Source organism: Poecilia formosa, unplaced genomic scaffold, assembly GCF_000485575.1.
Source record: "Poecilia formosa unplaced genomic scaffold, Poecilia_formosa-5.1.2 Scaffold134, whole genome shotgun sequence".
Classification (NCBI taxonomy): Eukaryota; Metazoa; Chordata; class Actinopteri; order Cyprinodontiformes; family Poeciliidae; genus Poecilia; species Poecilia formosa.
Window position 1 is genome coordinate 267,958 of NW_006800073.1, and position 16,761 is coordinate 284,718.

Here is a 16,761-nt window from a genome sequence, read left to right on the forward strand (position 1 = left end):
CCCGTAATTTAACAGGGTTTTTCCCCCGTAATTTAACAGTTTTCATATGTCAAATTTTAAACACAGAAAACTGTGAAATTATGGGAAAAAAAACCTGTTAAATTACAGAAAATGTACTGGCAGAAAATTACCAGGACATTTCCCATATTCTAAATCCCCAAACTTGACATGGAAAGTATATTTACCGAAGTTAAATGGCCACCTGCTTTTATGTTAACAACCGGGACATCAACTCATGTTTAGCACATAAGACAACTGCAGCTTGATATTTTTAAAAACAGGACTGAGACATAAGTAGCATGACGTCATGAACGGTTAGCTTTCACGCGCCCAGTTCAGTTTGACTTGAAAAAATGGTCGGTACTTTGAGTTCGGTAAAATAAATGAATAGTAATACACCGCGTTTTACTTTTATAATACACAAGCAAACACAGCATTGTAAAATATATACCATTTTGTAAAAAAAAAAAAAAAAAAGACTGCAAAATAATTTGCAATTATAGACTGCGCCAGGATTCTCACGAAGTCAAACGAAGTCAACGAGAAATATTTCAAAACTTTATTCACAGAAAAGAAAGTGTTTTTATTTCTTTTACTTTACCGGGGAGGCGGCAGAAAGTTACTCCAACTCTTAATCCAACCGAAGTCCAAAAGATGTATGTTCCAGGGTCCGGCTAGCGAGCTTGAAATGTCGTCTGACCAGTTTTCGCGAAACTGGTCACTATAAAGAAGGTGTGGTTCAGAATAAAAGGCAGAAACTGAGACCAACTGCTCTGGTTTAACGGTTCTTAATCAGTAGCTCTGGAGAGCTGAAGCCTGCAGAACCGCAACGCTGAGAATCCAACGACATGCCTGGAGAAAGGTAAAGAAATAACTATAATTTATTTACATCTGTGATTAATTAACAGCTTCACAGCATAACAAATAAAATGGACTTGCTTCTGTTCACTTGAAATTGTTTAACTGAAACTTTGTGAACACAGATTAATCATTTTTAAATTATTTTTAAACGAGAAGCAGACAGCAAATGCTTTCTGAACAAATATATTTAATGTATTTTTCTCAATATACAGGAATAACTATAGCCTGTAAATAATGAGTTGATTAAAAATGATATGAATGTCTCCACTTTATTTACTCCATACTGGAAGATAACTCTTATCTAAAATCAAGCTTTGTTTTAGCCAACAATCTGCTGTGATAAAACCATCTCTCTGACACAAAGATACTGAACTTGATGTCAGATGTGCTGAATTTAAGATCATTCAAATGGTTTAAATTACATTTAGGAGAATGTGCCATGCATGAAAAAATCTAAAACATTAAAAATATATAAAGCCAGTAAGTGAGTTACATGTCAAGACAAAGTTTAAATTATGCAAATAATAAAACTGTTTTGCACTTTACTGCAGCATATAAGGTCCAACAGAAACCAGCAGTTAAATAAATAACTTAACTATTAAATAGATTAACTTAGGGATGTCCAAAGTGTGGCACGAGGGCCATTTATGGTCCTCTGGAGGATTTTATGTGGTCGTCCCTAACCCCATTTCAAGAATGGACCAGATCTGGTACATGCGTCGCTTCTGCTGATGAACCATTTTTCATCTTGTGGGGAAAGATTTTATTTTATTTTTTTACAGATAAATGACATAAAAAAGAGGTACAGAAATCAATTCCCAATAATTAACGATGTTTCTGCTTTCATCCGCAAATATCGACCCACTTTTACTCAAACGCAAATCATCTGGAACACCAATAAGAAAACAATTGATCCCAAAATGTTTGAAACTCTGAAAATATCACAGTTGTACAAAACAATTTTTCAACAAAAATCTGACTAGATTGTTGATTGTTTTGTTTTTTACATTTTTAGCTTATTACTGTGCAAAAAAGGCATAAAACGTTTGTTTAAAAGGCGCAGTATTTAGGCTGTGATGACTTCCTGACGGCAGAGTGTCAGAAAGAGCAGGAGTTTCTTAAAGAGACAGAGGCCCAATTTCAGGGCATTAGATTTAAAAAATCCAATGTCTTTTAAATCATGTATGATATAAATAGCATTTTTATAACAACTGAAGATAACATAACTACTGGATTTTGCTATAAAATAACACAATGTGGCTGGAAAACACAAAACTGTCCCTTTAAAATAATTTGTGTGACATTAAAGTGCCATCAACTTTCATGGCCAAATGTTTGGACACCAGGTTTGACCGTTCCTAACAGCAAACAAGCTAATAGTTTACATATTCTGTTAGACTTTTTATCTCTAATATATCTATTGTTAGAGATGTTTGCCTTTGTTTTTCTTATTTCTTTTTTCTAAAACAGAAACACTTCCTGTCCTACAGGTGGAGGCTGCAGCGCACCTTGTGTCAGTACGTCACTGATACTCTGACTTACATGGCAACGGTGAAAGATTTTTATGAGATATTCTCAGAATGGAAGGACTGCAGGGAAATGGAGTATGTGAAAATGATGAGTATCAAAGAAATGGCTGATAAAATTGACCCCACTTTTGCCAGGTCAGAGGGCAAATGGCCGTCTTTTTGTAAATACGTCAAGAGCAGCTTGCAGCTCAAGGCGGAGAGTAAACTGTTAGATCTGGAAAAGACGCTGGCTGAAGTGCTGGAAGACACGCTGGGAGGTCTGGAGGAACTCAACACTTTCTTGGATGCAGTGGAGAAGCTGGCGGTCACTTCGCTCCATGTGTTCACTGAGAACCAGATCATCTACCTTCCTGAAAAGATCAGCTTTGATGATGTTCAGGCTGTGATCAGCTCTGCACAACAAATCTGTCCTCTCATCCTGGAGTTCAAAAGAGATGCAAAGACCTTCTTCCTCCCAAACCTTCACAATGTGGAGGTTCTGGCATTCCAGCTGCAGAATTACATCGACACCGCCAACAGGATATGTGTAATTCACAGCCAGAGGTAATTTATATTATTAAACATAAAGAATGAACTCTGATGTTGTTTTGAATAAAATAACATTTTAAGCTTTTATCTTCCACAGCTCTAACTTTGACATTTGCATGGAAATGGCTGAAGAAATTGCAGTGAATTCTGACGACCTGTGTGAAAACGACATGCAAAAGATGACAGATCAGATTAAACTACTGGACAAAATCAGGTAATTTTACACTTTTTTTTCAGTTGAATATTTGCAAGGAAGCTGGAACCTTTATAGATTATTTTAATATAAAAATACAAGTAGAAAACCTGATAACATCATTTTACACCCGGGATGGCCGGTTACATCCTGCAACTTGAAAGCTATAACATGTAATTTTCATTAAAAAAATAAAAAAATTCCACACATTTGTTCAAGGTGGAGTGTTTTAGAGCTCTGAATCAGGAAACAATAGAAACAACTTACCGTTCCAGAAAAACTGTTTATCGTTGAACTAACCTAGCATTCTTGAGTGCATACCCAAGAGTGATTGACAGCGCTAAGACGCGCCTCCTGGCTCTGATTGCTTGTTTCTGGTTAGCTTTGAGGGAAAGCACAAATTGATTTTTTTTAATAGATTATCTCATCTTGTCAATCAATCAAATTTTATTTGTACAGCACATTTCAGCAGCAAGGCATTTCAAAGTGCTTTACATAACTAAAATAAAAACATGTGACACTGAATAAACAGTAAGAAAGAGAAAGAGATTTTGAAAAAAAAGATTAAAAGAGATAAAAACATTAAAACCCTTTTAGGACTTCAGTTAAATGTCGTTTAACTGGGACGTTTTCTGGGGGGCTTTACATCATTAAAACGTAAACAGTGAGAAAGAGAAATGAAAAGAAATTAATAAATAGATAAAAAGTAAAGATAAAAACATTAAAAACATCGAAGACATCAAAACCCACTCTAACCCTAATTTAGCCATAAGCAACTCTAAACAGGTGGGTTTTAAGTTGGGATTTAAAGGCATCCAGTGTTTCAGCTATTTTACAGTTTTCTGGAAGTTTGTTCCAAATCTGTGGTGCATAGAAACTGAATGCTGCTTCTCCTCGTTTGGTTCTGTTACTACCCAACTCTGGTCAGGGCCAGAGTTGGGTAGTAACTAGTTACATTTACTTGAGCAACTTCTTTTTAAGGAGTTTTAGGAGTATTCTTACGATGCTGTACTTTTTACTTTTACTATAGTAAAATTTCTGTATTTTCTACCTACTAATTGAAAATAACATACCAAAAATTCACCAGACACAGAGAGACACCTGCAGTTTTTGTTTAATTTTTATAAGTTTTTTATTGAAAGAAACTGATTTGGAAAAATATTCTTTTTCCCGATTTTGTTATTTATTTGAATTGTCATTTTTGTTCTTAAATTACAAAAATGACCACTTAACTTTACATTTTGGTCTGTCTGATTAAGTTTTAAATATCAAATGATTGATAATTCCATCAGTTACGCAGTACTTGAGTAGACTTTTTACCAAATACTTTTTTTATGCCAGGTAAGATAAGTTGAAGTAGTTCTACTTTTACTTGAGTAATATTTTTGGGTTCTCTGCCCACTTCTGGTCAGGACATGGTGACAGTTTGGGGCTGTCTTCAGTCTCAGAGCTAAGTGCTCCTCCTTCATTTTGTATTGGACTTCACCAAAACAAATTTTTGTCACCAATCCTATTTGTTCTGTCTATTCACCAGATGTTTTGCAGATAATGTGGCCCTGTTCAGAATGAGTCTATAGTTCCTAATAGGAAAAAGGTTAATCTCAGAGTCAGGGATGAGGCTTGGCCTGAAGTAGAGGAGATGAATTAACTTGATGTGCTGTTATTAAAGGTGGTGGAAATGACAGATGAGTTGTCTACACTAAGGTGTGGTGTTATTGTCATAATGAAGAATAAGCTAAGCACAAACATACCTATTTCTCCACAGTAGAGTATTTATACTAGAACAGTTTGTAGAACAATAGTCTTAATTTACTACAGTCAGTCACGAAATTAGGATTCTGTATTAGGTGCGTGGTGTTATAATGGCTAATAGCAGCGGTAGCTAATCAACCAACGCTGTTATAATGGCTAATAGCAGCGGTAGCTAATCAACCACCGCTGTTATAATGGCTAGTAGCAGCGGTAGCTAATCAATCACAGTGAATCGATAAATAACTAACTCACCGAATGTCCTGTTCTCTGTACGGAAAATGTTCAACTTTTGGGTTGTTGAATCCTGAAGCGTTCTCATCAGTTGCTATGACAACGAGTGTGCGTGTAACGACGTCAACGCAGAGAGCGACAAAAAAGTAATTTTGAGTTGTCCTTTAACGGTTTTTTTGCGTTATTCTCCCCTTTGCTGTGGCGCACTGCATTAAATTAATAAATGAATTGTTAATTAATTTATAAAGAATCGTCTTTCTGCTCATAGTGTGGTGCGGCTGCGCAAAATTTCCGGATGTCCGTATAACATGCACTTGTGTGAATACATTTTTTTCTTGTTTTAATGTGCGTTAAAAGTTTTAAATAATCTTCTAACAATACATTTCTTGAATTAATTATAATTATCTTGCAATTAATTATAATTATCTTGCATATAATTTTTATTCTGTTTTTTTTTTCTTTTCAATTTCATGTTAGAATTATATTTTGATTTAAAATTTGTTCCACAGGATGGACGAGGACTTTCGGATGGAGTTCCTGTTCCAGGATGTCTGTTCAGCTGGTTTCATCAGCATCTTTCATGAGCAACAACCCAAACTGCTAAAGTTTCTAGACGACGTGGAGCAGTGTGCCGCTCAGCTAGAAAAGATGAACAAAGGAGCAAAGATCTCCAGTATCACAAGCAGCTCAGTGGGAGCCGCTGGTGGCGTCCTCTCCATTGTTGGTTTGGCCTTAATCCCAGTCACAGCCGGACTGTCTGTAGGGCTGACCATCGCCGGTGTGACGATGGGGGTAACAAGTGGAGCCAACAGCTTGGTAACCACCTTAACAGAGGTGGGAGTTAATTCTAGTCAACAGAAAAAAGCAAATGAAGTCTTTGGAAAGTTCTATGAGGATTTCCAAAAGGTCCAGGATTCTCTTGATGAGGTGATGAAACAAGTAATTAATCTGGAGCAAAGTAACATAGAGGTGTTGTTGGGAGTAGTCAGGAGTGCTCATAAACTATACACCATAGGAAAGGGTATTGATTCCATCGTTGATAGTGCTGATGTTGGTCAGGCAGCAGTTAAAGGGCCTCTCGCTCTCACCAAGGGAGCCAGAGCTGGCTTCATTGCACTTAATGTCCTCTTCCTCGGCATGGATATATTCTTTATCGCCAAAGAAAGCCTGACTCTGGCTAAAGGCAGCAAGACCAAAGTCTCAAAGTTCCTCAGAGCCAGAGCTGCATTGTTCCGCTCGCAGATAGAGTCATGGGAGAAGATCTGCAACTCTTTGTGTCAAAGCAAACTGACCAAAGAAGAAAACAAAAATATCCTGCAGATGGCATTTCTTCAAGACGACAAATAAGAAACTAGATCTGAAGGGATAAAGAGAACAAAAGTATGGATGACATTGAAAAAAGGTACGTTGTGAACGGCATAATGGAGGAGCACTGCTCCATGTTGAAGGTGGATTGTCAGAAAGAGCAGGAGTTTCTTAAAGAGACAGAAACCTAATTTCAAGGCGTTGAATTGTGAAGCTAAATTCCTTTTCATATTTGATATAAACAGCATTTTTATAACAACTGAAGGTAATTGGTTGTATCTTGATTGTGCTATAAAACGGCAACTTGTACCTGGGAAATACATAATTCTGCCTCTTTAAGAATTGAGTTAATTCATTTGCAAATGAGACTATTTGAAATAATGTAAACATTTCCAGATGTGCTTCCAGAAGGAATTTGATAAGTTTTCATTTAATGTTTAATGTTGTTGTTTCTTCCTTATTTCTGTTTTAATGTTCACTGTAAATAAAAATGTCTCTAATTTACAGTAAAATATACCATAAAATTCTGGCAACCACAACTGCCGACATTTTACCGTAAATTAGAGACGTTTTTGTTTTTTACAGTGTAGGCCTTGATTTACAGTTTTTGCTGGTATTTCATTCATTGCTGTGGATGATTTTATATAAAGGATAAAAAAAATAATGTTTGCAGTGTTATGTATTTTAGATTAAACTTTGTTTTCTCACTATTTATTCCATAATCCTTCATATACATTTCAAACTAAATAGACAAACATGTTTTACTTCTGTTTGTCATTAAAGACTGAATGCAGAACAATATGAGTCCAATTTGATTTATGTCTTTGTATTTATTGATGTTAAAACTTCATTATCTTATTTTACTGTTTCCAGTTGGTGAAGATTTATTTTTATGTCATGTATCAGATGGAAAATTAAACCATTCTGGTGTTTGACAGATGCTGTAAAGCTGCAGTATTTATTTAATGAACACATTAATTAAAACTAGTCAAACTTTCTAAAAGAGGTCAGATAAACAGCAAAGTGCTGCTGTCAATATTTCAGAGAATGTGAAGAAAAAAAAACCAAAGTTGTTCATCTGGAATCTGTTATAAAAAAAACTGTCTAGCTGCCAAAATAAGGAATAATTTGAAATTGTTGGTGTTTACATGACTTGTTTTAAAATCATGAACCGGATTCTGGTTCTGTTAGCTGGGAAAGTCGTTTGGGAAAAGATTCTTTGTCTTTTTCTGTTTCTGTTTCTATTTGACTGTCTGGAGTTTCTCCACCAGGTTTTAAGAATAATTTAGAGATTGACGATCAGAAGCCTGATTATTGTAAATGGGTCAGAAGGTTTAAGTTATTTCAGCTCCTAATTCTGTGATCCTGTTCAGATCCTGGTTTTATCCTCAATAATGAGCCGAGACTGAACATTTCCTCCCTTTGCCCACAAACAGAAGAAGTGATGAAATTCACAGAACAGGCAGCGGCTCGCTGGTCTGATGATCCATCAGATTCACGGCTTTAATAAACCCGCCTGGTGTTTCCCATCTCACCTGCAGCTTAGAGTCAGATAACGAGGCCGAGGCAGGCAGAGGTGTGTGAGGCTTGTAACAATTAGTGTTCACACATTTTCTATTTAAACTGTAAAACATTTGCAGGTTTAACTTGAAAATAAAAACCCACCTGCTGCCTTGAAAATATAATTAAACAAGAAAATAGTTTTGGTTTTAACTCATAACTTAATGAAGCTAATTTAAAAACAAGAGACACGCTTTCTACACCAAGCTTTTTAAGTTCATTACTCTTGAATTGTGAGTTTTAACTTAATGCTTCAATTTAAAGAAAATAATTATTTCACAATATGCAAGAAAAAAAACTGGCCTCACCTCGTTAAAGAGCCACATTTCTCCACTGTTCTCGTATTTTGGACCGATCCTTTCACCAAACGACAAACAACCTCTTACAGTTCATGTTAGGCAGCATTATCAAGTCAAATAAAGTCATTTGAGTTAAAGTCCAATTTTAATACCAAGCCTTTTGTAATTTTATTGTTAAATTTGTGACTCAAATCCACCTGGAGTTCAGGTAAGATAACTCAGAAATGTTTTAATAAGCTATGAAATCTATTTCAATGAAACAAAAATCCATGTTTTTAGCAAATAAAGACAATATCGCTCATTTAATTTGGGGAAATCTTAAATATTGTGTATTATGCAGTTAGAACAATGTAATCAGACTGCTGAGTGTCATTCTATTCAGACCAAACAGTAATTTGTGTTTAGCTTTAACTTTTTCACACTCATGATAAACAACAGCTGCAAACTGATAAAGTTGAAGATCAAATATTTCCCACAGCCTGCAGCAGATGTCTGGCTTCTTCACAGACAGGAAGTCTGATGTGTTCACTTCCTGTGGTGATTGTCATCTATAGGGCTAAGAAAGTTCAACAGTTTTATTTTACTTTAAACTCAAATCCAACAATATAAACTCAATAAAATAACCATCAAACTCAAAGTTTAAGCTGTTTGAATGTAACCCAGGGTGTGGGAAGCATCTGAGAAAAATAATGAGACATGTTGCTGCTGACGTTTTATTTAACCATTTACAGGATTAGAAATAAGTATTTTATATATTTTCCACTGAATGATTTCCATATTTATATTTTCTAGATTTCTGCCTCGGGTCGGAGCTCCTCAAACCAGAAACTGAACATTCATATGGAGAAACATCACGTATTTTTCTCTCTTTCTGCAGGTGTGGAAGCAGACTTGTACTTGTACAGAGTTTTCTTTATCAATTCTTTTCTTTTCCATCTCTGTTGCATTTGAAATAAACCCAAAGAAATTTCTAATAATTTTTTATGCACAGCTCTGCAGTGAGCCGATTTCGCTGAACCCCGTTGAAAACCTGCTGGTTATTCACCAAATGTTGTTTTCTGAACTCTTCCCGAGTTAAAACATTAGTGTTGTTGTTTCTAAATGAATATAAACTTGTTTTCTTTGCATTACTTGAGGTCTGAAAGCACTGCATCTTTTGTTATTTTGAAAATTTCTCATTTCTGCAAATAAATACAACATTTTTAGGTGGAATTTCAGAGACATGCTGTCAGTAGTTCATAGGATAAAAGAGCAACGTTCATTTTACTCAAACATAAACCTATAAAGAGTAAAATCACAGAAACTGATCACTTTAAGATCATTTTTTCTAATCTGTGAAAGTGAATCTGTTAGTTTTTTTTCTCAGCCTTTAATGAATTTCAAACTGCTGGACAGAAAATGTTAAGTTAAAAGAAAAAAAGAAAAAAATAATTAAAATAAAATAGAAGAATTAAAATCTTTACATTTCATCATAAATCACAGGATTAGCAGCACATTTAACATTCCTGCAACACGTCAGTGATGATGACCAGCAGCAATAAGATGCAGTCATATAGAATAAAGGGTTTTTACCATTAGTGTCATTTTGTAAATAATTAAACTTTTAAGTCAAAGTTGCATCAAAAGTGCATTAAAATGATAAACTTTGTATTAAAAGTGTCATTTACTGAATGATTCTTCACACCAAACGTTCGACTCCTTCATGTTCACGTCAGTTTCATGTTCACGTCAGAGTCGTATCAGTTTTACGGCGTTGGCGGTTTATTCCTCGTTCCCACCGTCGGGGTAAAACGGCGTTTCCAGCACGGCTTCTTTCTTCCCGGACGTCGGCAGGCCGTCGCTCAGCGATTCGTGGATCTTCCTCCAGGACTCCATCTCCGAGCTCCACAGAGCGGACCGGGCCCTGATGAACTGCGACACCTCGGACTCGCTGCCTCTGGCCAGGCCGATGCTGTCCTTGCAGATGAAGAAGATGTCCATGCCGAGGAAGAGCGCGTTGACGGCGATCAGGCCGGCTCGGGCCGACTTGGAGGCGGCCAGCGATCCTTTAACAGCCGCCTGACCCACATCTGGGATGTCCGACGCCAAGCGGGGAAGGCTCCGCAGAGCTTTCCCCTCCTGAGCCGCCACCTTCCCGGCACTGGCCACAACCTCTTCGGTTTTCAACAGTTTGGCAGCAGAAGCTAAATCAACGATTGAATCAATACTTTTCCCGACTGTCCCCAATTTACAAACAACCTTCCCAGCTCCCAGAACCACGTCGATGTTGCTGGTTTCCACTCTGGTCATGGTTTGTTGCATCACCTCCTCCAGACATTCCTGCAGCTTCGTCACGTCCTCCATGAAGCTCTGGAAAACCTCGCTGGCTTTCTTCTGGTGTGTCCGGTTGACGCCCATCTCGGTGGCTGTGGTGACGATGCTGTTGACCCCGCTGGTGACCCCCATCCCGATCCCGGTCATGGTCAGGGCGAGAGACACTCCGGCCGTGAACGGAATCAACGCCAAGCCGACGATGGAGAGGACGCCGCCGACGGCGCCCACGGAGCTGCCCACCACGCTGGAGATCTTGGCTCCTTTGTTCATGCTGTCCAGCTGGACGGCGTTCGCCTCCAGCTCGCTCAGGAACGCCGACATCCGCGGCTCGCGCTTGACGAACTCCTCTGTGAAGTCGTGATGCGAATCGTCCTGGAACAGGAACACGGTTCGGAAGTTTGGATCCGTCCTGAGACCCAAAGAGAGAATGGATCATTTAGACCAGAGGTGTCAAACGTACGGCCCGCGGGCCGGAACCAGCCCGCCGAACGATTTAGTCCGGCCCGGGGCCTAAATGCATTATCATTATTCATGAAAAAACATATACTTCGTTTAATTGAAAATCTGCAGTTCCTATACTGTCCACGAGGGGCGCTGTGTTTTATTCAGAGCACACAACATGATGCAACACTGCAGTGGAACTAACAGCAGATGGCAGCACTGAGCTTCAGGTTCTGTAAACAAGTTGGATTCTATGCTTTACCAGCTTTTTATTTTGGCCCGGGCAACCTCATATTTCTCGTGCATGCTAACATACATACATGTTATGTATACAAGTTTTTCCATACGTATGCATTTTATGCATCAACAAATGTACTTAATCAAATGTCTGTTTAAAACAGCTGACACTTAAAATTTCAAATGTGTGAAGCCAGATAATTTGTTCAAATTGCTTCCCAGATGTTGAAATTTGATTTTAAATCTTTTCTTAATTTTTGTCTGTTGTATTTTGGAATGCAGGACAGAGTTTTTAAGTTCCAAAAACTGTGAATAAATGTTTTGCAACATTGTACAATCACTGAGGTCAGTTCTTATGCATAATGGACTTAAATAAATGCTTAACTGAGTAAAAGTATTGCTGAAATTGCAGATACCTTTCTTAAAAACTGAGATTATTCATAATATATTTTGTAAAAGTGAAATTCGTTTAATATAAAAAACAACAACAAGTCCACTTTTATTGGTTCTATTTAATCTTGCAATGAGTTTACTTGTGTGGCCCCCTGCAGATCAGATTAAGCTGTATGCGGCCCCTAAACCAAAATGAGTTTGACACCCCTGATTTAGACGTTTCACTTAAAATATTCATTATTTAGAACAGGAAGTGGAAAATCCTCCACTGTCCTTCAGGGTTCGGACGCTTTTCCCACAAATTCAAGCACTTTTCAAGAAGTGGTAGTTCAGGAAATCAACTACTGTAAAAAAAGGGATTTCATAATAAGTCTCCTTTAAAACATTTAAAAATAAAATAATGCTTCATTAGTGATGTTCTACTTTGTTTCGCTTTGTGTTGAATTCAGTTAAGTTTTCACATTTTCCAGCCCCACACATTGGAGAAAAAAATCCTAAAAATGAACTAAAGAAAACAGTTTTACGACAAATTATTAGGTTAGTAGTAAAAAATTTAAAATAAAATTACAGAATAATGTCATACAAGTACGAATTTTATGAGAATAAAATCTAAATAATACAAGAATATTCAAAATATTTTAAGAAGAAAGTCATATTACTTTATTTTTGTAATAAAATCATAATATTATAACCTTATTATGTAATATTTAACTTTGTTATTATTTTGACAATTTTCATAATATTAGTACTTTATTCTTGTACGACGTTATTCTGCAATTTTATGGGTTTTGTGATAACATATGTAAAATGCAAACAAAGTTAATAAATACCACTAATTACAACAATACAAGAATATAAGTTGAAATATTTCTAGTTTTTCCTCCAGAAGTTGCTTCAGGTGGATCTTTTGTTGCCGTTCAGGGATGAAATCACAAACCTGATTTGATGAAGCTGGTTGATGTGATCCAACATCCTCTGAACATCATTTTCAGGTAAATCCACGCCGAGGTTCACCTGAGCTTCACCCATCAGCTGCAAGGAAACGTCACTGAAGCAGCTGTTAAAGACACAGCGACACGTTTTTACAGGAAGTCGTAGGTATATAATGCCTCAAAGACTTGTTAGTTCAGGGGCTGAATCTAAATACACACAGGAGACTTTTTATTTACCAAAGGTGGCCTACTGTACTTCCTTGAACCAGTTAGGATCGATTTATGGCCTATACAAAACCTGTTCATTACATTTTTTGCACAAACTCATTCTTAAATAGTGAGAATTTATTCTGCTCAGTTCAGAATGAGATGTTTTAGGGCCTCCATGTCAGCAGACGCACAATTACATAACTGTGCATCTTTGAAAAACATTAGTGGAGCCTCCTGCACAACCAACAGGAAGGCAGCAAGTGATTTCTTGATGGTAAACAACAAAACACTTGTCTTTGTGCATGAAAGAAAGCGCAACAAAATTAAAAAATAGTAACTTTCAAAGGCAGGTCAAATAATTTAATAAAATAATAAATAAGTATATCTCAATGGATATAAAAATATGGATGTTACATATGGACGCAAAGGATAAATAAATAAATAAATAAATAAATAAATAAATAAATAAATAAATAAAATTGTGCAAAATGTGAAGTTTTCATAAGATTTCAAAATGAAATAATGTTTTATAAGTGATGCTATTTGTGTCGGTTAGTGTTGAATTAAACGCGTGGAGGATTCTGGTCGAGTTGCATAAACACACTGCATGACCTTAACTTGTGAGTTCACCTTTTCTCCATCTTGTCACAGATTTTCTTGGCCGTCTGGATGCATCGGTCCAGCTGGTGAGCCATCACATCCACGTTCTGCAGTTTAGGCAGGAAGAAGACACTGGCGTCTCTCTTAAACACCAGGAGCAGCGGGCAGATGAGACGCGCGGCGGTGACGACCACCTGGACGAGGTCGGCGCCGACGTCTCCAGGCAGGTGAAGCGTCTGGTTCTCAGCGAAGACGTGCAGCGAAGTGACCGCCAGCTTCTCCACCGCGTCCAGGAAGCAGGCGAGCTTCTGCAGCCCGTCCAGCGTGTCGCTCAGCACCGCCGCCAGCTCGCCCTGCAGCTCCGCCAGCCGGCTGTCCGCCGTCAGACCGCTCACCTTGTTCTTCATGTACTCCACAAACGCCTTCCCTTTCTGCTCAGACTGAGTGACGTGGCTGATGTTCAGGTTCACCTTGTCCGCTCTGTCTTTGATGTCCAGCATCATGTCCAACTCGGTTTCCCTCCACAGCATCCATTTGGAGAACATGGCACAGAATTCGCTGGCCAGCTGCATGCAGGCCAGCGTTTCTGAGACGTAGCGGCTCAGAGCCTCCGCCAGCTCCTTCCTGTGGAGCAAAGCTAAAGTTATATGTCAAAATTAACAGCAGAGAGATTAACAACAGGTTCAAACAACAAATATGACATTTTTACAACGGCACATAAAGCAGATAGAGAAAAAGCAGTGCAAAAACATTTTGAGTTCTCAGATATTTTCCAGTAACAAACAAAGAAATTTCTGCATTTTAAAAGTCAAAAATATGATTTAAAAAACCTTGGAAGTTTCTGAGATTCAAGAGTCAAACATTTTTTACTTTTGAAATTCAGAAATTTTTTGCTAGGAATTTTCTGAGGTTTTTTTCTAGCAAATTCTTGACTTTTCCAGCTGAGAAATTTCCAGTTTTTTTTGTTTGTTTTATTGTTAGATTATAAAATTTTGGGGCAGAAATTTAGAACTTTTTTTCCATCTACAACGGCCTTCTCACATGGGTGACCATACATGAAAATATTGCAAAATTCCTAGCAAGTATTTCTAAATTAGAACCACTGGGGAAAAAATCTCTAAAAGTAATTCTAGAGGGACTGATTAGTGTGAAAATATGTTCAATATCATTTCATTTTATGAAAACTGAATGAGTCTGTGGTTCTCAGTTTTTACAGTTTCTTATGGGTTTTATCATTACATTCTGGCTCTAACGGCTAGAGACCATTAATCAGAATTAAAATGAGTTTGACACCCTGACATAAAGTATTATTTAGTTATTTTTCATTCCACACATAAATTTGCAATAAAATGTGTTAACTACAACATTTATTATTTTAGTATTTTTAGTAATTTCTCTCTTTACGAAGCTGTAAAGAGAGAAAATACAAAGACACAAGAACAGAGGCTCCTAAAGCTTCAGATCATCCAAAGACTCCAAGCATCTAAAACTGGAAGACGGTTCTGTCAAGTGACATTTTTTGAATATCTAAAGATTTCTGTCATCGCTCCAGTGACTTTGGCTGTGATGAAGCTCCACTATCTGTAGCCATTACCAAACCAAAACATCCTCAGACGAAGCTGCTTAGACATTATTCTGGTCAAGATTATCTGGATAAGTTTAACTCTGCATCACTGATGACGTGGTGAAAAGAATAAAGTCAAAGTAAATGATGTTACATGTAAACGACACATCACCACCATCTTTTCACTTCTTCGTCTTATAAAAGCCTTTTTTCTACCAACACCGTCTGAAAACTGGTTATGTTTAAAACATGAGTGGCACTTTAAACATGCGAAGCTTCTAGAGCAGCGTTTCCCAACGCTGGTCCTCAAGGCTCACTGACCTGCATGTTTTAGATGTTCCCCTGCTTCAGCACACATGATTTCAATTGATGGCTGATTAACAGGGTTTTGCTGAATTGCAGTCATCTGAATGGGGTGTGTTGAAGCAGGGAAACATCTAAAACATGCAGGTCAGTGAGCCTTGAGGACCAGGGTTGGGAAACACTGTTCTAGAGTTTCAACAAGATGCTTATCTTTTATTCTTTTACTCCAACTTTTCATTACATTCCTTTATTTTACCGCTGTCATGTAGTTTTCATATTTTCACCATTTAAAGCTTTATGAATGTCGTTTCTTGTTGCTGAAATATAAACTTGTCTTTATTTGCATTAGTCGCACTCAGTTCCAGGAACTGACCACTAGAGGTCCCCAGATCTCACCGAACTGAGCTCCCAAATTAATATAAAATTAAAACTTCAGCATTCATACTTTAATTTATCAGACTGTTAATACAGACATGTGGAGCTTTTTTCCCTATATGAAGAGTTTAAAATGTATTTTAAAGGATTTTTAAAGCCTTTAAATACGCGATAAGAGCAGAGTACAGGACGAGTTGTGTAAAAATAAAAAAGTTATTACTTGTTTGTGAAGATACGACATTTTATTCTCTGGGTTCCGTTTGTCTGTGCGCTTCTCTTACCTTGCTGCAGACATCTTTCTTCCTCTCTCTTCACTTCCTGTAGGTTTTGTTTTATTCCTGCATGAATAAAACTAAAATCTCCGAGCGGACAGTAGATTTTATGCGGAGTTGTGGACTGAACCTGGTAAACTGAGCCTCGGTGAGAAAGTTTCTGGTTTGACCTGCATATCTGAGCTCGGTTTCGATTTTAGTTCCTCCACATCAGCAGGTTGAACCACACCCTCCCGCGTTAACCCGTTCAGCCCCGCAGTCAGATGATCCGCGTCTGTTTTCCTGCTGAAGACGAAAACAAAGCAACTTTTCAGTCCCACACAAACCAGCGAAACTCCAACAGCCAATCACAGAAAAGGGTTCCTCCCGTTCGACATTTCAGTAGATTCTTTGTTCCGTTCAGACAAACCGGTTTATTGTTAAGCTTTTATAGCTTCCTGGGTGCGCCCCATTTGTCAGCCGGCGCGCGGAGCGGCGCTAAGCGGAGTCTACAGGAGATTTTATTCAATTTTATCCATCCATCCATCCATTTTCTGAACACCCTTGTCCCTCAGTGGGGTCGGGAGGGGTGCTGGTGCCTATCTCCAGCTAACGTTCCGGGCGAGAGGCGGGGTACACCCTGGACAGGTCTATTCAATTTTATGTTTTCTTGAATTACTATCAAGCTATCATGAAATTCAAACGTCGAGTTGCTCTGACAGTTCTATGTTTGACATTATCAGGCAAACCCCGTCCGCATTTTCAGCCTCATTTCTTTGCCAGGTCATCCGCCGGCTGACAGTTAACGGGCATATATCATAATTTTCTCACCTTTTCAGCTGAGAAAAAATAAATAAATAAAAAAAAATATATATATATATTTA

General features: G+C 37.7%; 2 protein-coding genes and 1 long non-coding RNA gene across 3 annotated transcripts in view; 1 reads left to right on the forward strand and 2 right to left on the reverse strand.

Annotated features, from left to right (window-relative positions):
* Nucleotides 1-9,491, reverse strand: part of LOC107837339 (uncharacterized) — a 10,878-nt gene extending 1,387 nt beyond the window's left edge. The window contains exons 1-2 of the long non-coding RNA XR_001663361.1: nucleotides 9,481-9,491; nucleotides 2,835-2,841 (exon numbers count right to left, since the gene is read on the reverse strand). This is a non-coding gene — a long non-coding RNA (uncharacterized LOC107837339). The remainder of the gene's footprint in view (nucleotides 1-2,834; nucleotides 2,842-9,480) is intronic.
* Nucleotides 2,139-6,888, forward strand: LOC103144925 (apolipoprotein L3-like). Its single transcript, XM_016676469.1, has 3 exons — nucleotides 2,139-2,933; nucleotides 3,016-3,132; nucleotides 5,604-6,888. Exons 1-3 carry the CDS (start codon nucleotides 2,404-2,406, stop codon nucleotides 6,439-6,441), a joined length of 1,485 nt encoding a protein of 494 aa, XP_016531955.1. The 5' UTR covers nucleotides 2,139-2,403; the 3' UTR covers nucleotides 6,442-6,888.
* A 119-nt stretch (nucleotides 9,492-9,610) lies between the features above and the next one.
* Nucleotides 9,611-16,317, reverse strand: apol (apolipoprotein L). Its single transcript, XM_007562098.2, has 4 exons — nucleotides 15,908-16,317; nucleotides 13,415-14,008; nucleotides 12,580-12,699; nucleotides 9,611-10,980 (listed from the first exon to the last, which is right to left on the reverse strand). The coding sequence occupies exons 1-4, from the start codon at nucleotides 15,919-15,921 to the stop codon at nucleotides 10,020-10,022; spliced, it is 1,689 nt and encodes a 562-aa protein (XP_007562160.1). The 5' UTR covers nucleotides 15,922-16,317; the 3' UTR covers nucleotides 9,611-10,019.
* Nucleotides 16,318-16,761: the final 444 nt, after the last annotated feature.

Excerpts from the sequence above, each read along its gene's own strand:
- LOC103144925 (XM_016676469.1), top strand. The coding sequence starts at position 2,404 with ATGGCAACGGTGAAAGATTTTTATGAGATATTCTCAGAATGGAAGGAC. Across the intron at positions 2,934-3,015 it reads TGTGTAATTCACAGCCAGAG|CTCTAACTTTGACATTTGCA; the intron begins GTAATTTATATT and ends TATCTTCCACAG. Across the intron at positions 3,133-5,603 it reads AAACTACTGGACAAAATCAG|GATGGACGAGGACTTTCGGA; the intron begins GTAATTTTACAC and ends TTTGTTCCACAG.
- apol (XM_007562098.2), bottom strand. Across the intron at positions 12,700-13,414 it reads TGTGACAAGATGGAGAAAAG|CTGCTTCAGTGACGTTTCCT; the intron begins GTGAACTCACAA and ends TGTCTTTAACAG. Across the intron at positions 10,981-12,579 it reads AACCAGCTTCATCAAATCAG|GACGGATCCAAACTTCCGAA; the intron begins GTTTGTGATTTC and ends TTTGGGTCTCAG.